This window comes from Salvelinus alpinus, chromosome 16 (assembly GCF_045679555.1).
Source record: "Salvelinus alpinus chromosome 16, SLU_Salpinus.1, whole genome shotgun sequence".
Taxonomy (NCBI): Eukaryota; Metazoa; Chordata; class Actinopteri; order Salmoniformes; family Salmonidae; genus Salvelinus; species Salvelinus alpinus.
Genome location: NC_092101.1, coordinates 42,320,423 through 42,344,389, shown reverse-complemented (window position 1 = coordinate 42,344,389; position 23,967 = coordinate 42,320,423). Strand labels below are relative to the sequence as shown.

General features: G+C 49.2%; 1 protein-coding gene across 4 annotated transcripts in view; it reads left to right on the top strand.

The window, feature by feature from the left end:
* The window catches only part of LOC139541535 (low-density lipoprotein receptor-related protein 8-like), a 338,404-nt gene that overhangs the window by 199,135 nt on the left and 115,302 nt on the right, over nt 1–23,967 (top strand). For all 4 annotated transcript variants that reach the window (XM_071346287.1, XM_071346285.1, XM_071346286.1 and 1 more), the window contains exon 4: nt 18,320–18,448. In XM_071346287.1, coding sequence (XP_071202388.1) covers nt 18,320–18,448 — 129 coding nt within the window. The remainder of the gene's footprint in view (nt 1–18,319; nt 18,449–23,967) is intronic.

The window sequence follows — 23,967 nt, the reverse complement described above, 5'->3', positions numbered from 1 at the left end:
CATGTAAGAAGAACTGACTATAAGAAAATAAGCATAACTACTTCTTTCTTTCACAAACTTTACTTGACTTCAGCAGAGGCAGACAGAGACATGAAAGCTGCCCTCCCAGACAGTATTTATGGAAATGCCTACCTTTCAAAATGGCCGCCGGCTCGGGAGACAGTGGAGACTGACCCTTGGCGACACACACACACTCAGTCTCCCTCCCAGAGTTGATGACTAGCACTGTGAAGGAGGTTAATGAGGATCTCCCATAGAAATATGACCTACTCTACAGCTACTTCCTAAATGGCACCCTATTCCCTTTTTAGTGCACTACTTTTGACCTGGGGTTCTGGTCAAAAGTAGTGCACTATATAGGAGGTATGGTGCCATTTAGGACGCACCCTACTACAGCTATTAGACCGTTTAAAACATTGCATGGTCGTATAATAGGTGATTCATATAGTATGCTCTTGCGTGAATCATGAATGTATATACTGTATGTATGTTCTGTGAGCTTTGTACTGTATATTCCCTACCTCTTACTGTTTGTATGTTGTTTCATGTCCTTTGCCTTGGTCTCTGTCCATGTCCGTTAAAGGTTATCCCAGCACAGGAGAGCATTTCAATCACACTGTGTGGTGCAGTGTATTAGGATAGAAATAGGCTACTCATTTAACTGCTGCAAGCATTCCACTTTTCAAATTAACTCACAAACCAGAGTAATGTATTCATATTATCCTTAAAGTGTAAACATCAGAGTAATATATTCATATTATCCTTAAAGTGTAAACATCAGAGTAATATATTCATATTATCCTTAAAGTGTAAACATCAGAGTAATATATTCATATTATCCTTAAAGTGTAAACATCAGAGTAATATATTCATAGTATCCTTAAAGTGTAAACATCAGAGTAATATATTCATATTATCTTTAAAGTGTAAACATCAGAGTAATGTATTCATAGTATCCTTAAAGTGTAAACATCAGAGTAATGTATTCATAGTATCCTTAGAGATTACAGAGTAATCTTTTCTATCACTGTGGGGATTGGGACAAACCTTTGGAGGTTTGCAGTACACCATTGTGAAGTGTGTGTGTGTGTGTGTGTGTGTGTGTGTGTGTGTGTGTGTGTGTGTGTGTGTGTGTGTGTGTGTGTGTGTGTGTGTGTGTGTGTGTGTGTGTGTGTGTGTGTGTGTGTGTGTGTGTGTGTGTGTGTGTGTGTGTATGAGGTTAGCAGTAAATCTGGGGGAATGTTTAATTAAATCATGTTTGAGCCTATTGATCCGTAAATTATAGGATTCCTGTCGTGTGTGTGTGTGCCCTATATCTCAATGTGTGTCAAGGGGGGAGTAGGTCAAAGAGGCCACAGGGGAATGCTTGTCTGGAGGTTTGTGTGCTTGTATGTAGGAAGCAGGCATCTGTGTTGGTGTGTGTGTTGTTCATTCGTCAGCCCTCAGGTGACTAGCAGCCCAGTTTCCTCTGAGTCAAACCTCTGCTAGTCTCATTGATATTCCTCAGTCTGTGACCCCGCAGGGTCTGACCCCATACAACATACCTCCATCCCCTCCTTCTTTTTCTTTCCCTATTTTCCCTCTCTCTCTCTCTCTCTCTCTCTCTCTCTCTCTCTCTCTCTCTCTCTCTCTCTCTCTCTCTCTCTCTCTCTCTCTCTCTCTCTCTCTCTCTTCTTCTCTCCCTCCAGCTTCTCTCTCTTCCTGTCATTATTTACCTATCTCCTCTCTCTCACGCTCCATCTCCTTTTCTCCCTCCAGCCTCTCTCTCTCTCACTTTCATTATGTACCTATCCCCTCGCTCTCTAGCTTTCTCTCTCTCTCTCTCTCTCTCTCTCTCTCTCTCTCTCTCTCTCTCTCTCTCTCTCTCTCTCTCTCTCTCTCTCTCTCTCTCTCTCTCTCTCTCTCTCTCTCTCTCTCTCTCTCTCTCTCTCTCTCTCTCTCTCTCTCTCTCTCTCTCTCTCAATTCAATTCAATTCAATTTGCTTTATTGGCATGACGTAACAATGTACATATTGCCAAAGCTTATTTTGGATATTTACAATATATAAAAATAAATAAAAATGAGAATCAAAATTGTCAACGGGACAACAGTAGCAACAATAACCAAGGGTCAAAATAACCATACATTCAACAATAACAATAAGCATACAGTAGAGTACATGTGCAGGTTGATTGGTCTGTTAGACACTGTCCCTCAACTTATGGCAGGCAGCAATGTAGTGCCCTGCCAACCCACAGCTCTCTGCGTCCTCCCCCAACAGGACGGGTAGTCTCTCTCTCACTCTCTCTCCTTTTCTTACTCCAGCGTTACTCTCTCACCTTCATTATGTACCTATCTCCTCTCTCTCTCTCTCTCTCTCTCTCTCTCTCTCTCTCTCTCTCTCTCTCTCTCTCTCTCTCTCTCTCTCTCTCTCTCTCTCTCTCTCTCTGTCACTTTCTCTCTCTCTCTCTCTTCTCTCCCTCCAGCCTCTCTCTTTCCCATTCATTATGTACCTATCTCCTCTCTCTCTCTCTCTCTCTCTCTCTCTTGCTTTCTCTCTCTCTCTCTCTCTCCTTCTCTCCCTCCAGCCTCTCTCTTTCCCATTCATTACATACCTATATCCTCTCTCTCGCTCTTTCTCTCCTTCTCTCCTCTCTTCCCTTTTTGCTCTCTCTTTCCCTCTTCCCTCCATGCTCTTTCCCTCTCTTTCTGTCTCTGTCTCCCTCATCTGTCTCTCTCTCTATCCATCCATCCCTCCATCCATCCAGCCGTTGTGTTGGAGTATGCATAATTCATCCTTTCATCCATCCATTCATCCATCTGTTGTGACAGTGTATGTATAATTCATCCATCCATCTATCCATCCGTTGTGACGGTGTATGTATAATTCATCCATCCATCTATCCATCTGTTGTGATGGTGTATATATAATTCATCTATCCATCTGTTGTGACGGTGTATGTATAATTCATCCATCCATCCATCCATCCATCTGTTGTGACGGTGTATGTATAATCCATCCATCCATCTGTTGTGACAGTGTATGTATAATTCATCCATCCATCTATCCATCCGTTGTGACGGTGTATGTATAATTCATCCATCCATATATCCATCTGTTGTGATGGTGTATATATAATTCATCTATCCATCTGTTGTGACGGTGTATGTATAATTCATCCATCCATCCATCCGTTGTGACGGTGTATGTATAATTCATCCATCCATCCATCTGTTGTGACGGTGTATGTATAATCCATCCATCCATCCATCTGTTGTGACAGTGTATGTATAATTCATCCATCCATCTATCCATCTGTTGTGACGGTGTATGTATAATTCATCCATCCATCTATCCATCTGTTGTGAATGTATATATAATTCATCCATCCATCCATCCATCTGTTGTGACAGTGTATGTATAATTCATCCATCCATCCATCTGTTGTGACGGTGTATGTATAATTCATTCATCCATCCATCCATCTGTTGTGACAGTGTATGTATAATTCATCCATCCATCTGTTGTGACGGTGTATGTATAATTCATCCATCCATCCATCTGTTGTGACGGTGTATGTATAATTCATTCATCCATCCATCCATCTGTTGTGACAGTGTATGTATAATTCATCCATCCATCTATCCATCTGTTGTGACGGTGTATGTATAATTCATCCATCCATCCATCTGTTGTGACGGTGTATGTATAATTCATCCATCCATCTATCCATCTGTTGTGACGGTGTATGTATAATTCATCCATCCATCTATCCATCTGTTGTGACGGTGTATGTATAATTCATCCATCCATCCATCTGTTGTGACGGTGTATGTATAATTCATCCATCCATCTATCCATCTGTTGTGACGGTGTATGTATAATTCATCCATCCATCTGTTGTGACGGTGTATGTATAATTCATCCATCCATCTGTTGTGACGGTGTATGTATAATTCATCCATCCATCTGTTGTGACGGTGTATGTATAATTCATCCATCCATCTGTTGTGACGGTGTATGTATAATTCATCCATCCATCTGTTGTGACGGTGTATGTATAATTCATCCATCCATCCATCTGTTGTGACGGTGTATGTATAATTCATGGTGTGGGGTGTGTTTGTGTTAGCGTAGGCTAATGACGCAGTAAATCTCCCTCAGCCAGCCAGTCAGGGTGTGGGAGAGATGCAGGGGAGTTTAGGCCCACACAGCAGGGAGGAAGGGCAGGCAGGGGGTAGACGGTACACATATTACCCCCTCCAGACACCATCTCTTCTGGTCCTCCGACCACAAACTCCCATTCTATTGTTTTCTCTCTCCCTCTGTCCCTACCTGTGTTTTCATCTACTTCTATCCATGTTCTCTTTCCATCCTTTTTTCTTTACATAGTGTTCCCTCTCTCCCTTTTTCTTCATCTATCCTTTTTTTTAAACTCTTTCTCTGTCCCTCTCTCTCTCCATGTCCTGTTTCTCTCACCTGTTTTTTCTTTCTCTCTCTCCCTCTCTTTCCTTTCCTCTCCTTTCATCTCTTCCCCAGGGCTTTTCAGACTTTAAGGCATCTCACTGGATCGTTCCGTCGATCAGTGTGTAGAGATTCCGTCGTAGCAGAGACAGAGGCTGCATCTCAAATCACACCCTATTCCCTATGTAGTGCACTACTTCTGACCAGAACCCTAGGCTTCATTGTTGTTATTGATTATTGATTAATGTACTACATTGTTGAGTGAGCTATAAGCACATAACCATTTTGATGCACCTTGTGTACCTGGTGTAAACTGTGTATGTGATGAATCCATTTGATTTGATGGTGCCATTTGGGACCCAGGTAGAGGCAGTGCTGCAGTGTTTGATTGATTGAGAGGACTCTACAGGTCTTAGTTTTACTGCTATCTATGTGATAAAAGTTTACAGTGCGCATACTGCCACTTCAGCCACTGTGTTTATCACGCCTCATCCCTGAGGCTGAAACTTCTGTTTAACTATCCTAATTCACAGACTATCACCTGTTTATAGCCCACACATTATCCTAGGCCTAATTGATTAGCTGTCGCAGCATTAAAGCATTACCAGTGTAGTGGCTACAGTATCTCTCGCTAGCAAGTAAACAACTTCCCATCAAACTTTCCATTATCACTGAGCCTGTTCTAGTCATGATAGTTATATCCACTGTTTTATGCAGGGTGACTGGTCAGTAAACCTAATTGAATGGATTTCCTGAGGCAATTTAGAATAATGAAGATATTCTGCTTTTCAATGTCTGTGAGGTAGTCTGTTGTTCCTGGTTACTGCACCCTGTAGGAAAGAAAACATTATTGAATGGATTCTTCACTTAGCTATATTGCCTTGTTTTACAACATAAAACATACCGCTTTTTGTTGTAGCCATGCATCCTTTCCTCCCCCTACCCTGGGGGCTGTGTGTGTGTGTGTGTGTGTGTGTGTGTGTGTGTGTGTGTGTGTGTGTGTGTGTGTGTGTGTGTGTGTGCGTGTGCGTGTGTGTGTGGGTGTGGGTGTGTGTGTGTGTGTGTGTAGCATGATACCAGGCAGCGCTGCTCCCCATGTTAGACTTTAAGGCATCTCACTGGATCGAAAAGAGATGGCTGCCTCGCTTCGTGTTCCTTGGAAAATATGCAGTATTTTGTTTTTTTACGTGTTATTTCTTACATCGGTACCCCGGGTAATCTTAGGTTTCATTACATACAGTCGGGAGGAACTACTGAATATACGATTAACGTCAACTCATCATCGTTCCTACCAGGAATATGACTTTCCCGAAACGGATCCAGTGTTTTGCCTTCCACACAATACAATGGATCTGATCCCAGCCGGCGACCCTGTGCGACGCCGAAAAAGGGGAAAACGTGGCGGTCTCGTGGTCAGGCTTCGGAGACGGGCACATCGCGCTCCACTCCCTAGCATACTACTCGCCAATGTCCAGTCTCTTGACAATAAGGTTGATGAAATCCGAGCACGGGTAGCATTCCAGAGAGACATCAGGGATTGCAACGTGCTCTGCTTCACGGAAACATGGCTAACTCAAGGGACGCTAACGGAGTCGGTGCAGCCAGCTGGTTTCTTCATGCATCGCGCCGACAGAAACAAACATCTTTCCGGTAAGAAGAGGGGCGGGGGGGTATGCCTTATGATTAACGAGAAGTGGTGTGATCATCATAACAACACACAAGAACTCAAGTCGTTCTGTTCACCTGATCTAGAACTCCTCACAATCAAATGTCGACCGCATTATCTACCAAGGGAATTCTCGTCAATCATAATCACAGCCGTATACATTCCCCCCCAAGCAGACACATCGATGGCCCTGAACGAACTTTATCTGACTCTTTGTAAACTGGAAACCACACACCCTGAGGCTGCATTCATCGTAGCTGGGGATTTTAACAAGGCTAATCTAAAAACAAAACTCCCTAAATTCTATCAGCATATCGATTGTGCTACCAGGGCTGGAAAAACACTAGACCATTGTTATACTAATTTCCGCGACGCTTATAAGGCCCTCCCCCGCCCCCCTTTCGGAAAAGCTGACCACGACTCCATTTTGTTGATTCCAGCCTACAAACAAAAACTCAAACAACAAGCTCCCGCGCTCAGGTCTGTTCAACGCTGGTCCGACCAATCTGAATCCACGCTTCAAGACTGCTTCGATCACGCGGATTGGAATATGTTCCGCATCGCGTCCAACAACAATATTGACGAATATGCTGATTCGGTGAGCGAGTTCATTAGGAAGTGCATTGACGATGTCGTACCCACAGCAACGATAAAAACATTCCCAAACCAGAAACCGTGGATTGACGGCAGCATTCGCGTGAAACTGAAAGCGCGAACCACTGCTTTTAACCAGGGCAAGGTGACCGGAAGCATGACCGAATACAAACAGTGTAGCTATTCTCTCCGCAAGGCAATCAAACAGGCTAAGTCTCAGTACAGAGACAAAATCGAGTCGAAATTCAACAGCTCAGACACAAGAGGTATGTGGCAGGGTCTACAGTCAATCACGGATTACAAAAAGAAAACCAGCCCCGTCGAGGACCAGGATGTCTTGCTCCCAGACAGGCTAAACAACTTTTTTGCCCGCTTTGAGGACAATACAGTGCCACTGACACGGCCCCCTACCAAAACCTGCGGGCTCTCCTTCACTGCAGCCGAGGTGAGTAAAACATTTAAACGTGTTAACCCTCGCAAGGCTGCAGGCCCAGACGGCATTCCCAGCCGCGTCCTCAGAGCATGCGCAGACCAGCTGGCTGGTGTGTTTACGGACATATTCAATCAATCCTTATCCCAGTCTGCTGTTCCCACATGCTTCAAGAGGGCCACCATTGTTCCTGTTCCCAAGAAAGCTAAGGTAACTGAGCTAAACGACTACCGCCCCGTAGCACTCACTTCCGTCATCATGAAGTGCTTTGAGAGACTAGTCAAGGACCATATCACCTCCACCCTACCGGACACCCTAGACCCACTCCAATTTGCTTACAGACCCAATAGGTCCACAGACGACGCAATCGCAACCACACTGCACACTGCCCTAACCCATCTGGACAAGAGGAATACCCATGTGAGAATGCTGTTCATCGATTACAGCTCAGCATTTAACACCATAGTACCCTCCAAACTCGTCATCAAGCTCGAGACCCTGGGTCTCGACCCCGCCCTGTGCAACTGGGTCCTGGACTTCCTGACGGGCCGCCCCCAGGTGGTGAGGGTAGGTAACAACATCTCCACCCCGCTGATCCTCAACACTGGGGCCCCACAAGGGTGCGTTCTGAGCCCTCTCCTGTACTCCCTGTTCACCCACGACTGCGTGGCCATGCACGCCTCCAACTCAATCATCAAGTTTGCGGATGACACTACAGTGGTAGGCTTGATCACCAACAACGACGAGACGGCCTACAGGGAGGAGGTGAGGGCCCTCGGAGTGTGGTGTCAGGAAAATAACCTCATACTCAACGTCAACAAAACAAAGGAGATGATTGTGGACTTCAGGAAACAGCAGAGGGAGCACCCCCCTATCCACATCGACGGGTCAGTAGTGGAGAAGGTGGAAAGTTTTAAGTTCCTCGGTGTACACATCACGGACAAACTGAATTGGTCCACCCACACAGACAGCGTTGTGAAGAAGGCGCAGCAGCGCCTCTTCAACCTCAGGAGGCTGAAGAAATTCGGCTTGTCACCAAAAGCACTCACAAACTTCTACAGATGCACAATCGAGAGCATCCTGTCGGGCTGTATCACCGCCTGGTACGGCAACTGCTCCGCCCACAACCGTAAGGCTCTCCAGAGGGTAGTGAGGTCTGCAGAACGCATCACCAGGGGCAAACTACCTGCCCTCCAGGACACCTACACCACCCGATGTCACAGGAAGGCCATAAAGATCATCAAGGACAACAACCACCCAAGCCACTGCCTGTTCACCCCGCTATCATCCAGAAGGCGAGGTCAGTACAGGTGCATCAAAGCAGGGACCGAGAGACTGAAAAACAGCTTCTATCTCAAGGCCATCAGACTGTTAAACAGCCACCACTAACATTTAGCGGCCGCTGCCAACATACTGACTCAACTCCAGCCACTTTAAAATTGGAAATTATGTAAAAATGTACCACTAGCCACTTTAAGCAATGCCACTTAATACAATGTTTACATACCCTACATTACCCATCTCATATGTATATATACTGTACTCTATATCATCTACTGCATCTTGCCATCTTTATGCAATACATGTACCACTAGCCACTTTAAACTATGCCACTTTATGTTTACATACCCTACAGTACTCATCTCATACGTATATACCGTACTCTATACCATCTACTGCATCTGCCATGCCGTTCTGTACCACCACTCATTCATATATCTTTATGTACATATTCTTTATCCCTTTACACTTGTGTGTGTGTGTAAGGTAGTAGTGTGGAATTGTTAGGTTAGATTACTGTTGGTTATTACTGCATTGTCGGAACTAGAAGCACAAGCATTTCGCTACACTCGCATTAACATCTGCTAACCATGTGTATGTGACTAATAAAATTTGATTTGATTTGATTTGACTCCATCATCATCCATCCCACCATAATCACAGAACCATTGAGTCCACCCTCCCCCTCTGTGGTGTGACAGTGACTTTATACCTCATACCACCGTCCTCTACTCTCCTTCTCCGTCCTCATACATACACACAGACGCCAAACAGCAAATGTATGATCTTTACATTAGCCCAGTGGCTTATGAGCTATCTGAATCAATCACTAGGGAGGGTAGTTTTAGCAGAGGCCCAGAGGAACAGATGGACATAGGTGTGTGTGTGTGTGTGTGTGTGTGTGTGTGTGTGTGTGTGTGTGTGTGTGTGTGTGTGTGTGTGTGTGTGTGTGTGTGTGTGTGTGTGTGTGTGTGTGTGTGTGTGTGTGTGTGTGTGTTCATTCGTTGTGTGCGTGTGTGTGTGTGTTCATTCGTCATGGATGTGTGCATGCATGTGGGTGTGGATGCTGGGCCATCTATGATATGCAACTCCGCTCTCCTCCCTTTCCTGTGAAAGGGAATTAGGGAGGCAGTTAATCAAAAGTGCATTAGCATACAAGCCCGTACTCCGCCCTTCTACCCCACTCATAATAGATGCTTAGTCTGAGAACGTGGGTCAAATAACAAAACACCACCACACCCACCACCACCACACCCACCACCACACCCACCACCACTACCACACCCACCACCACCACACCCACCACCACTACCACACCCACCACCACCACACCCACCACCACACCCACCACCACTACCACACCCACCACCACCACACCCACCACCACCACCACACCCACCACCACACCCACCACCACCACACCCACCACCACTACCACACCCACCACCACCACACCCACCACCACTACCACACCCACCACCACTACCACACCCACCACCACCACACCCACCACCACACCCACCACCACTACCACACCCACCACCACCACACCCACCACCACACCCACCACCACACCCACCACCACACCCAACACCACTACCACACCCACCACCACACCCACCACCACACCCACCACCACCACACCCACCACCACCACTACCACACCCACCACCACACCCACCACCACACCCACCACCACCACACCCTCCACCACCACACCCACCACCACCACACACCCACCACCACACCCACCACCACCACACCCACCACCACCACACCCACTACCACACCCACCACCACCACACCCACCACCACTACCACACCCATAACCACCACACCCACCACCACTACCACACCCACCACCACACCCACTACCACACCCACCACCACCACACCCACCACCACACCCACCACCACACCCTCCACCACCACACCCACCACCACCACACCCACTACCACACCCACCACCACCACACCCACCACCACCACACCCACCACCACACCCACCACCACCACCACACCCACCACCACACCCAACACCACCACACCCACTACCACACCCACCACCACCACACCCACCACCACTACCACACCCATAACCACCACACCCACCACCACTACCACACCCACCACCACACCCACTACCACACCCACCACCACCACACCCACCACCACACCCACCACCACACCCTCCACCACCACACCCACCACCACCACACCCACTACCACACCCACCACCACCACACCCACCACCACCACACCCACCACCACACCCACCACCACCACCACACCCACCACCACACCCAACACCACCACCACCACCACACCCACCACCACACCGACCACCACCACCACCACACCCACCACCACCACCACACCCACCACCACACCCACCACCACCACACCCACCACCACTACCACACCCACCACCACCACACCCACCACCACTACCACACCCACCACCACTACCACACCCACCACCACCACACCCACCACCACACCCACCACCACTACCACACCCACCACCACCACACCCACCACCACACCCACCACCACACCCACCACCACTACCACACCCACCACCACTACCACACCCACCACCACCACACCCACCACCACACCCACCACCACTACCACACCCACCACCACTACCACACCCACCACCACCACACCCACCACCACTACCACACCCACCACCACTACCACACCCACCACCACCACACCCACCACCACACCCACCACCACTACCACACCCACCACCACCACACCCACCACCACACCCACCACCACACCCACCACCACACCCACCACCACCACTACCACACCCACCACCACACCCACCACCACACCCTCCACCACCACACCCACCACCACCACACACCCACCACCACACCCACCACCACCACACCCACCACCACCACACCCACTACCACACCCACCACCACCACACCCACCACCACTACCACACCCACCACCACTACCACACCCACCACCACACCCACCACCACCACACCCACTACCACACCCACCACCACCACACCCATCACCACACCCACCACCACACCCTCCACCACCACACCCACCACCACCACACCCACTACCACACCCACCACCACCACACCCACCACCACCACACCCACCACCACACCCACCACCACCACACCCACCACCACCACCACACCCACCACCACACCCAACACCACCACACCCACCACCACACCCAACACCACCACCACCACCACACCCACCACCACACCCACCACCACACCGACCACCACCACACCCACCACCACACCCACCACCACACCCACCACCACCACCACACCCACCACCACACCCAACACCACCACCACACCCACCACCACACCCACCACCACACCCACCACCACCACCACACCCACCACCACCACTACCACACCCACCACCACCACACCCACCACCACACCCACCACCACACCCACCACCACCACCACACCCACCACCACACCCAACACCACCACCACACCCACCACCACCACACCCAACACCACCACCACCACCACCACACCCACCACCACACCCACCACCACCACACCCACCACCACACCCAACACCACCACACCCACCACCACACCCACCACCACCACACCCACCAACACACCCACCACCACACCCACCACCACCACCACCACACCCACCACCACCACCACCACCACACCCACCAACACCACCACACCCACCACCACCACACCCACCACCACCACACCCACCAACACACCCACCACCACACCCACCACACCCACCACCACCACCACACCCACCACCACCACCACACCCACCACCACCACACCCACCACCACCACACCCACCACCACACCCACCACCACACCCAACACCACCACCACACCCACCACCACACCCACCACCACACCCACCACCACACCCACCACCACACCCACCACCACACCCAACACCACCACCACACCCACCACCACCACACCCGACACCACCACACCCACAACCACCACCACACCCACCACCACCACACCCACAACCACCACCACACCCACCAACACACCCACCACCACACCCACCACACCCACCACCACACCCACCACCACACCCACCACCACACCCAACACCACCACCACACCCACCACCACACCCACCACCACACCCACCACACCCACCACCACACCCACCACCACACCCACCACCACACCCAACACCACCACCACACCCACCACCACACCCACCACCACACCCACCACCACACCCGACACCACCACACCCACAACCACCACCACACCCACCACCACATCCACCAACACCCAACACCACCACCACCAACACCACCAACACCACCACCACATCCACTACCACACCACCATCACACCCACCACCACCACACCCACCACACCACCATCACACCCACACCCACCACCACATCCACCAACACCCAACACCACCACCACCAACACCACCACCACATCCACCACCACACCACCATCACACCACCATCACACCCACCACCACCATCACACCCACCACCACCATCACACCCACCACCACATCCACCAACACCCAACACCACCACCACCAACACCACATCCACCACCACACCACCATCACACCACCATCACACCCACCACCACCATCACACCCACCACCACCACCACACCCAACACCACCACCTTCAACATCACCACCACACCCACCACCACCATCACACCCAACACCACCACCTTCAACATCACCACCACACCCACCACCACCATCACACCCAACACCACCACCTTCAACATCACCACCACACCCACCACCACCAGCACACACACCACCACCACACACCATCATCTCCCCTACTACACTCTCTATCCTTGCCTCTCCCCGTTCACTCTTCACCCTTTCTCTAAATGTGTCTTGTTCTTTCCCCCCATCTCTCCGTTCCTTACCCCTCTCTGTCCATGCTGAGGATGTGACATCAGTAGACCCCCAGGCCCCAACACACATTGTCAGGGTAGACGGGGTGGGTGCTAACGAAGAGGGTCTTGCAGTGTTTACCCTATAAATCCCCATCTCATCCCCAGCCGTTCAATCATGCAATGTCACACGGTAAGAAACACCAGACGCTACTATCTGCAAATTGCTCATAACCCCGACTCAGTGTACTATAATGCCAGGAGTGTTTGAATAAATTGTCTCACACAAGCAGAGCTGATTCTCCTGAGATCTCTGGCTCTCCTTCAGTGTTGTTTGCTGTAGGCCTAGTAGGTTGTTGCTGGCTGTTAGCTGGCCACTGTGTTTTACCTCTGTGTCTCATCGTGTCAGAACAGAGCTGATTAAATATTAATATCTTACAAAGTCAGGCTGCTGTATTAATTCAGCTAAAGAGCAACGAATGCCCAGCTGAGTAGAGGACCTCTGATCAAGGTTTTTAACAGAGAGAGTGGAGATGATTGGCGTGCAGGTGGGAGGAGTGTGTGTGTGTGTGTGTGTGTGTGTGTGTGTGTGTGTGTGTGTGTGTGTGTGTGTGTGTGTGTGTGTGTGTGTGTGTGTGTGTGTGTGTGTGTGTGTGTGTGTGTGTTTGCGTGCGTGCGTGCGAGTGTATTTTGCTTGTCTGTGTGTGTTACGATGTGAGTGTGTTACGACGTATGCGTGTTACAATGTATGTGTGTAACGATGGGTGTGTGTGCCTTAGGTAGCCACCTTCAAAAAGTTGGGTGAGATGAAAGTCGTGGAGGAGGAGTCACGGAGAAACTATGATCTCAGTCCAAAAAACTGTCGATAAGCCTGTCAATATACCTTACACAGTCTGCAACACTGCACTAGGCCTACCTGTGAGCACTTACTGATACAGAGAAAGAGAGAGGGAGAGAGACATATAGCGGTAAAGAGAGAAAGGTACAGAGGGTGAAAGAGAGGGGTACAGAGACAGAGAGAGGTAAAGAGAGAGTTAAAGAGCGAGAGGTTAAGAAAGAGAGAGAGGTAAAGAAAGAGAGAGAGGTAAAGAAAGAGAGAGAGGGGGGGTAAAGAGGGAGGGAGGTAAAGAGGGAGAGAGAGCGAGGTAAAGAAAGAGAGAGAGGGGGGGGGTAAAGAGGGAGAGAGAGAAATCCAATCGAGGTCCCTGAGGTTCCAACACTGCCCAACACTGACCTTTAGAAGGAGACAAGAGGAAACCTTCCTGAAGACAACTTTCATCTCCAGTTTAATGATACCATCAGCTGGCAGGGAATTACCAATAGGGTCTGACTACCTTGGCTTCCAGATTGTTCTGCATTCTAAGCTACCTGTACACCGTTGCCAATAATGCAACAAATTGGCTAAAGCAGAAACACACTAGCAACCCGGCTCGTTTCCCAACCTTGGGTCTTGTACATTATGCCAACTATATTAATTCTCAATGGGTGTAGTGCTGTTCTTCTGTAGTTTATCTTGCCTGTTGATTGTCACTACAGTCAGTGATGCATTGAGGAGATAAACTGCATCCTCCAAGATGCGTCAGTCCCTCCACAGATTGAAGCAGAACATACTATATATTTTTTTATTTATTTAACCTTTATTTAACCCCCCAACACACATAGATCCTCCTCTCCCATCTTCTTTTAATCCAAAATCATTGCTTGGACACAGCAGACTGGCTCTCCATGTTCCCAGCCACAATAGCCATCTGCTGATGAGGAGATAGCTAGCTGCTTGGTCAAATGGGATTTTAGGAAGAGACTCCATTTTGGTTCATGAAACGCAAAAGAAAAAACGAATTTAAAAGCAGACACATTTACAACCGGCTCACGTGAGACCCAGCCATTCACTGAGAACCCAGATGAAGTGATAGAGCCTGGCAATTCCTACCTAAACCCAAAGTCACCAAACAGAACCTGAATAGAACAAACCCTGGCAACACTTACACTGCTGAAACACACAGAAAAATAAGCACCAAGATGGCACTCAATTTGCACTATATAGGGAATAGGGTGCCATTTCGTTCACAAACATTATTCCTTATATAGGCCCTGGTCTAAAGTAGTGCACTATATAGGGAATAGGGTGCCATTTAGGACACAGTCACAGTCTATCCCTCACCAGGACCCTCGAACATTGGAAAATATCATGTAAAATAAAAAATAAATTACTTTTTTTATATGAAATAAACCCACAGCAGGCACAATATATTGATCTGGGGGGTTGCTATGGCGGGTTGCTGGGTGAGTTGCCAGCCGGTGGCAGTCTAAAATGTATAATTGATGGAGCAGCGTTTGACACTGTGTGTAATGTTATCTAGAACATAGTCCTATTGGGCCCTCTCTGGCTGGGAATGGGGAGGAGAGGGGAGACAGAGAGAAGAGGGAGGGTGGGGGGAGGATGGTAGTGTGTAACCTAGAACATAGTCCTATTGGGCCCTCTCTGGCTGGGAATGGGGAGGAGAGGGGAGACAGAGAGAAGAGGGAGGGTGGGGGGAGGATGGTAGTGTGTAATCTAGAATATAGTCCTATTGGGCCCTCTCTGGCTGGGAATGGGGAGGAGAGGGGAGACAGAGAGAAGAGGGAGGGTGGGGGGAGGATGGTAGTGTGTAATCTAGAACATAGTCCTATTGGGCCCTCTCTGGCTGGGAATGGGGAGGAGAGGGGAGACAGAGAGAAGAGGGAGGGTGGGGGGAGGATGGTAGTGTGTAATCTAGAACATAGTCCTATTGGGCCCTCTCTGGCTGGGAATGGGGGAGGAGAGGGGAGACAGATAGAAGAGGGAGGGTGGGGGGAGGATGGTAGTGTGTAATCTAGAACATAGTCCTATTGGGCCCTCTCTGGCTGGGAATGGGGGAGGAGAGGGGAGACAGAGAGAGAAGAGGGAGGGTGGGGGGAGGATGGTAGTGTGTAATCTAGAACATAGTCCTATTGGGCCCTCTCTGGCTGGGAATGGGGAGGAGAGGGGAGACAGAGAGAAGAGGGAGGGTGGGGGGGGGATGGTAGTGTGTAATCTAGAATATAGTCCTATTGGGCCCTCTCTGGCTGGGAATGGGGGAGGAGAGGGGAGACAGAGAGAAGAGGGAGGGTGGGGGGAGGATGGTAGTGTGTAATCTAGAATATAGTCCTATTGGGCCCTCTCTGGCTGGGAATGGGGGAGGAGAGGGGAGACAGAGAGAGAAGAGGGAGGGTGGGTGGGGGGAGGATGGTAGTGTGTAATCTAGAATATAGTCCTATTGGGCCCTCTCTGGCTGGGAATGGGGGAGGAGAGGGGAGACAGAGAGAAGAGGGAGGGTGGGGGGAGGATGGTAGTGTGTAATCTAGAACATAGTCCTATTGGGCCCTCTCTGGCTGGGAATGGGGGAGGAGAGGGGAGACAGAGAGAAGAGGGAGGGTGGGGGGAGGATGGTAGTGTGTAATCTAGAACATAGTCCTATTGGGCCCTCTCTGGCTGGGAATGGGGGAGGAGAGGGGAGACAGAGAGAAGAGGGAGGGTGAGGGGAGGATGGTAGTGTGTAATCTAGAACATAGTCCTATTGGGCCCTCTCTGGCTGGGAATGGGGAGGAGAGGGGAGACAGAGAGAAGAGGGAGGGTGGGGGGAGGATGGTAGTGTGTAATCTAGAACATAGTCCTATTGGGCCCTCTCTGGCTAGGAATGGGGAGGAGAGGGGAGACAGAGAGAAGAGGGAGGGTGAGGGGAGGATGGTAGTGTGTAATCTAGAACATAGTCCTATTGGGCCCTCTCTGGCTGGGAATGGGGAGGAGAGGGGAGACAGAGAGAAGAGGGAGGGTGGGGGGAGGATGGTAGTGTGTAATCTAGAACATAGTCCTATTGGGCCCTCTCTGGCTGGGAATGGGGAGGAGAGGGGAGACAGAGAGAAGAGGGAGGGTGAGGGGAGGATGGTAGTGTGTAATCTAGAACATAGTGTTATTGGGCCCTCTCTGGCTGGGAATGGGGGAGGAGAGGGGATGGAGGGTGGGGGGAGGGAGGAGGGTAGTATGTAATCTAGGATATAATTCCATTGGGCATCCTCTGGCTAGTGTTGGAAAGGGTTGGGGGAGAGAATGGGGAGAGAGGTGTGGTAGCAGTGTTGTTTGTGGAAAGGGGGAGGAGGGAGAGATGGGGAGATGGGTGATGTAGTAGAATTTGTGGAAAGGGAGAGCAGAGATTGGCTGTCTGGGCCAAGTGTAAAGTTGAGGTATTGTACATCAGTTTTTTTCTCACTCCAGGAACCCCATTGGTTAGCTGGGGAACAGGAACAATGGTATTATTTCTTAATTGTATTTTTGTTTAATTTAACCTTTATTTAACTAGGCAAGTCAGTTAAGAACAAATTCTTATTTTGCAATGACGGCCTACCCCGGCCAAACCCATGCCCTAACCCGGACGACACTGGGCCAATTGTGCGCCGCCCTATGGGACTCCTGATCACGGCCGGTTATGATACAGGCCGGGATCGGACCAGGGTCTGTAGTGACGCTTCTAGCACTGAGATGCAGCGCCTTAGAACGCTGCGCCACTCGGTTTGGCTGGAAGGAACGCTGTGTGTGTGTGTTCGTGTTCATGTTCATGTTTGTGTGCTTTTGGTGTGTTTGAGTGTGTGCTCTCGGTGTTTGAGTGTGTGTTCTCGGTTTGAGTGTGTGCTCCCGGTGTGTGTGTGTGTGTGTGTGTGTGTGTGTGTGTGTGTGTGTGTGTGTGAGTGTGAGTGTGAGTGTGGGTGTGTGTGTGTGTGTGTGTGTGTGTGTGTGTGTGTGTGTGTGTGTGTGTGTGTGTGTGTGTGTGTTTTTGACCTGGTGTCAAAGTGACTGTGTCTGTTTTTTTGTCTTACTCAGACATTTGAGGCGGGATCGATTTGAGCAACATGATAACTGAGTTATCTAACTGTTTCATTGACTGACTGTGTTGTCTCCTCTGTCTCTCTCTCTCTCTCTCTCTCTCTCTCTCCCTCTCTCCACTGATAGGTCGACAGACGTGCCCACCTGAGAAGTTTGACTGTGGGGGGTCAACCAGCAAGTGTGTCTCGTTGTCATGGAGATGTGACGGCGAAAGGGACTGCGAGAACGGAGCGGACGAGGACCAGTGTTCCGCAGGTAAGACTGAAGCGGGCGGGGGCGATTCAGAAGAGAGAGAGAAATACAGAGAGAGAGAGAGAGAAATACTGAGAGAGAGAGAGAAATACAGAGAGAGAGAGAGAAATACAGAGAGAGACAGAGAGAGAGAAATACAGAGAGAGAGAGAGAGAAATACTGAGAGAGAGAGAAATACTGAGAGAGAGAGAGAAATACAGAGAGAGACAGAGAGAGAGAAATACAGAGAGAGAGAGAGAGAAATACTGAGAGAGAGAGAAATACAGAGAGAGAGAGAGAGAGAGAGAGAGAGAGAGAGAGAGAGAGAGAGAGAGATACAGAGAGCGACAGAGAGAGAGAGACAGAGAGAGAGACAGAGAGAGAGAGAGTAATACAGAGAGAGAGAAATAGAATAATGGTTAGATCCTCTGTTGAGAGAAAAACAAAGACAGACTAAATGTAATTAAAGCGTGAGTGAAGAGAAGATAGGTATATGTTCCTCATGATCATTTGTTTCGGCTTGTGGAGAGAAGAAACATATTTTAAGGAGCTGAAGGTGTTGGTACAAATAGCAGGCGTGGTATTTTTAGCTCTGAGTCCCAGCTGCCAGTGTTGTTGGTGTGTGTTGATGTGTAGAACCTTCAGACTTCAGAGTTGTTTCCACCACTGACTTTTCCTTGATCAATTCTCCCTGACGCTGTGTGAGACTGTCGTTTCCTCCCTGACGCTGTGTGAGACTGTCGTTTCCTCCCTGACGCTGGGTGAGACTGTCGTTTCCTCCCTGACGCTGGGTGAGACTGTCGTTTCCTCCCTGACGCTGTGTGAGACTGTCGTTTCCTCCCTGACGCTGGGTGAGACTGTCGTTTCCTCCCTGACGCTGTGTGAGACTGTCGTTTCCTCCCTGACGCTGGGTGAGACTGTCGTTTCCTCCCTGACGCTGGGTGAGACTGTCGTTTCCTCCCTGACGCTGTGTGAGACTGTCGTTTCCTCCCTGACGCTGGGTGAGACTGTCGTTTCCTCCCTGACGCTGTGTGAGACTGTCGTTTCCTCCCTGACGCTGGGTGAGACTGTCGTTTCCTCCCTGACGCTGTGTGAAACTGTCGTTTTCTCCCTGACGCTGGGTGAGACTGTCGTTTCCTCCCTGACGCTGTGTGAGACTGTCGTTTCCTCCCTGACGCTGTGTGAGACTGTCGTTTCCTCCCTGACGCTGTGTGAGACTGTCGTTTCCTCCCTGACGCTGGGTGAGACTGTCGTTTCCTCCCTGACGCTGCGTGAGACTGTCGTTTCCTCCCTGACGCTGGGTGAGACTGTCGTTTCCTCCCTGACGCTGTGTGAGACTGTCGTTTCCTCCCTGACGCTGGGTGAGACTGTCGTTTCCTCCCTGACGCTGTGTGAGACTGTCGTTTCCTCCCTGACGCTGTGTGAGACTGTCGTTTCCTCCCTGACGCTGTGTGAGACTGTCGTTTCCTCCCTGACGCTGGGTGAGACTGTCGTTTCCTCCCTGACGCTGGGTGAGACTGTCGTTTCCTCCCTGACGCTGGGTGAGACTGTCGTTTCCTCCCTGACGCTGTGTGAGACTGTCGTTTCCTCCCTGACGCTGGGTGAGACTGTCGTTTCCTCCCTGACGCTGTGTGAGACTGTCGTTTCCTCCCTGACGCTGTGTGAGACTGTCGTTTCCTCCCTGACGCTGGGTGAGACTGTCGTTTCCTCCCTGACGCTGCGTGAGACTGTCGTTTCCTCCCTGACGCTGGGTGAGACTGTCGTTTCCTCCCTGACGCTGTGTGAGACTGTCGTTTCCTCCCTGACGCTGGGTGAGACTGTCGTTTCCTCCCTGACGCTGGGTGAGACTGTCGTTTCCTCCCTGACGCTGGGTGAGACTGTCGTTTCCTCCCTGACGCTGGGTGAGACTGTCGTTTCCTCCCTGACGCTGTGTGAGACTGTCGTTTCCTTGATCAATTCTCCCTGACGCTGTGTGAGTGGAAAAGCAGGTTTCTACAGCAGCTCATAAGTAGGGTATATTTGTCTCTGTGAATGGCTGAGATTGAAACGTCATCCTTCCGTCTGTCTGTCCGTCTGTCTGTCTGTATGTCCGTCCGTCCGTCCGTCAGTCCGTCCGTCTGTCTGTCTGTCTGTCTGTATGTCCGTCCGTCCGTCAGTCCGTCCGTCTGTCTGTCTGTATGTCCGTCCGTCCGTCCGTCAGTCCGTCCGTCTGTCTGTCTGTCTGTCTGTCTGTCTGTATGTCCGTCCGTCCGTCCGTCTGTCTGTCTGTGTGTAGTGAGAAGGCTGTCAAGGTAGTGCTCACACGCATTATATGTCTCACACACATACACACACACATATATCCTTCCCCGCTCACACACACTCCCGTCCACACGGCAGGCCAGAGAGAAATCGTCCACCTTGTGTTTCTCCACCCAATACGAGAGCCATAAAAGCAGCATTGATTTCCCCCTGCTTAGACATGTGACCTATAGTAATATTGATCTCCCTGCGTCTCCCGTTTAGAGGATATTATGTATCATATATATAACCTTTACCAGATCTAACAGCTTCCTGCCAGGCCATTAGGGAAAACAAAAGGGCCTCTCGAAATACAGGTTTTTACTGAATACACACACACACACACACCAGAGGAGGCTGGTGGGATATTCTATAGGAGAATGGTCTCATTGTAATGGCTGGAATGGAATGAATGGAACCGTCAAACGTGGTTTCCATGTGTTTGATTTGTTTTGACTCCGTTCCATTTATTCCATTCCAGCCATTACAATGAGCCAGTATAGCTCCTCCCACCAGCCTCCTCTGACACACACACACACACACACACACAGGTTTTCGGTGTTATCCGAGGTCAAACCTAAAATAGACCAACACACACTGAGACTGTCTGAAGCTGGAGGGGCGATGATCTTCACTTCGCCCTCTATCTCTCTCCCCTCTCTCCCCTCTATCTCTCTCCCCTCTATCTCTCTCCCCTCTCTCCCCTCTATCTCTCTCCCCTCTATCTCTCTCCCCTCTCTCCCCTCTATCTCTATCCCCTCTCTCCCCTCTATCTCTCTCCCCTCTCTCCCCTCTATCTCTATCCCCTCTCTCCCCTCTATCTCTCTCCACCCTCTCCCCTCTATCTCTATCCCCTCTCTCCCCTCTCTCCCCTCTCTCCCCTCTCTCCCCTCTCTCTGGTGCCCACACATGCAGTGAGATGGCTGAAGAACAGATACGTGTGGGCTCTAGTCACAGCAGGATATGACCTCACAGACCAGGCAGAGGCATTTCATCCTGTGGTACTATCTTGTGTCCAATATCTCTCAGCTAGTTGACTCTAGTTTACCCTGAGTTAGCCATAATGTTTAGTCCTAGTGTTAGTCCTAGTGTTTAGTCCTAGTGTTTAGCCTTCATTCCCTCAGAGAGAGAGAGAGAGAGAGAGAGTCGTAGCATACACCTTGGGGCGGCAGGTATCCTAGTGGTTAGAGGCAGGTATCCTAGTGGTTAGAGGCAGGTAGCCTAGTGGTTAGAGGCAGGTAGCCTAGTGGTTAGAGGCAGGTATCCTAGTGGCTAGAGGCAGGTAGCCTAGTGGTTAGAGGCAGGTATCCTAGTGGTTAGAGGCAGGTATCCTAGTGGTTAGAGGCAGGTATCCTAGTGGTTAGAGGCAGGTATCCTAGTGGTTAGAGGCAGGTAGCATAGAGGTTAGAGGCAGGTAGCCTAGTGGTTAGAGACAGGTAGTCTAGTGGTTAGAGGCAGGTAGTCTAGTGGTTAGAGGCAGGTAGCCTAGTGGTTAGAGGCAGGTAGCCTAGTGGTTAGAGGCAGGTAGCCTAGTGGTTAGAGGCAGGTAGCCTAGTGGTTAGAGGCAGGCAGCCTAGCGGTTAGAACGTTGGACTAGTAACCAAAAGGTTGCAAGATCGAATCCCCGAGTTGACAAGGTAAAAATCTGTTGTTCTGCCCCTGAACAAGGCAGTTAACTCACTGTTCCTAGGCTGTCATTGAAACTAAGAATTTGTTCTTAACTTCTAGTTCCTCCCAATCCCGGATCCGGGAGCACCCCCCACAGTAAAAAAGCTGACTAGCATAGCCTGGCATAGCGTCACAAGTAAATACTAGCATCTAAATATCATTAAATCACAAGTCCAAGACACCAGATGAAAGATACAGATCTTGTGAATCCAGCCATCATTTCTGATTTTTAAAATGTTTTACAGGGAAGACACAATATGTAAATCTATTAGCTAAGCACGATAGCAAAAGACACAACTTTTTTTTCTCCACCATTTTTTTCCTGCATGGGCAGCTATCACAATTTCGACTAAATAAAGATATATATAGCCACTAACCAAGAAAAAACTTCATAAGATGACAGTCTGATAACATATTTATGGTATAGCATATGTTTTTTTAGAAAAATTTGCATATTTCAGGTATAAATCACAGTTCTACATTGCAGCTGCAATCTGAAATAGCGTTGGAAGCAGCCGGAATAATTACAGAGACCGACGTCAATTACCAAAATACTCATCCTAAAACATTTCTGAAAAATACACAGCATACAGCAAATGAAAGACCAACATCTTGTGAATCCAGCCATCATTTCTGATTTTTAAAATGTTTTACAGGGAAGACACAATATGTAAATCGATTAGCTAACCACGTTAGCAAAAGACACCACTTTTTTTACTCCACCAGTTTTTTACTCCATCAGTAGCTTTCACTAATTCGACTAAATAAAGATATATATAGCCACTAACCAAGAAACAACTTCATAAGATGACAGTCTGATAACATATTTATGGTATAGCATATGTTTTTTTAGAAAAATGTGCATTTTTCAGGTATAAATCATAGTTTACCATTGCAGCCACTATCACAAAACTCACCAAAGCGACTAGAATAACTACAGAGAGCAACGTGTATTACCTAATTAATCATCATAAAACATTTCTTAAAAATACACAGCGTACAGCAATTGAAATACACAGATCTTTTGAATCCAGACAATATTTCAGATTTTCTAAGTGTTTTACAGCGAAAACACAATATATCGTTATATTAGCATACCACATGAGCTAACATCACCCCAGCATTGATTCAAGGCAAAAAGCGCGATAACGTTATCACCACCAAAATATATAAATTTTTTCACTAACCTTCTCAGAATTCTTCAGATGACAGTCCTGTAACATCATATTACACAATGCATATAGAGTTTGTTCGAAAATGTGCATATTTAGCATCACAAATCGTGGTTATGCAATGTAATCTGTCAAAACATGGCATGCATTCTGGCCGGCGCCATCTTGGAAAGGCACCTAAGTTTACGATTATTTATCGATTAGATTGACTAAAAAAATACAGGTTGGACAGCTAATGAAAGATGCATTAGTTATTAATGCAACCGCTGAGTTAGATTTTTAAAATTAACGTTACTAGACATACAGTGTGCGTTACAGCCAGACTAGTGCCGCAACAATGGCCGACAAATGCGTTTACATTTTTCCACATAAATACGGAATAAAATCATAAATAGCTCTTACTTTTGGACGAGCTTCCATCAG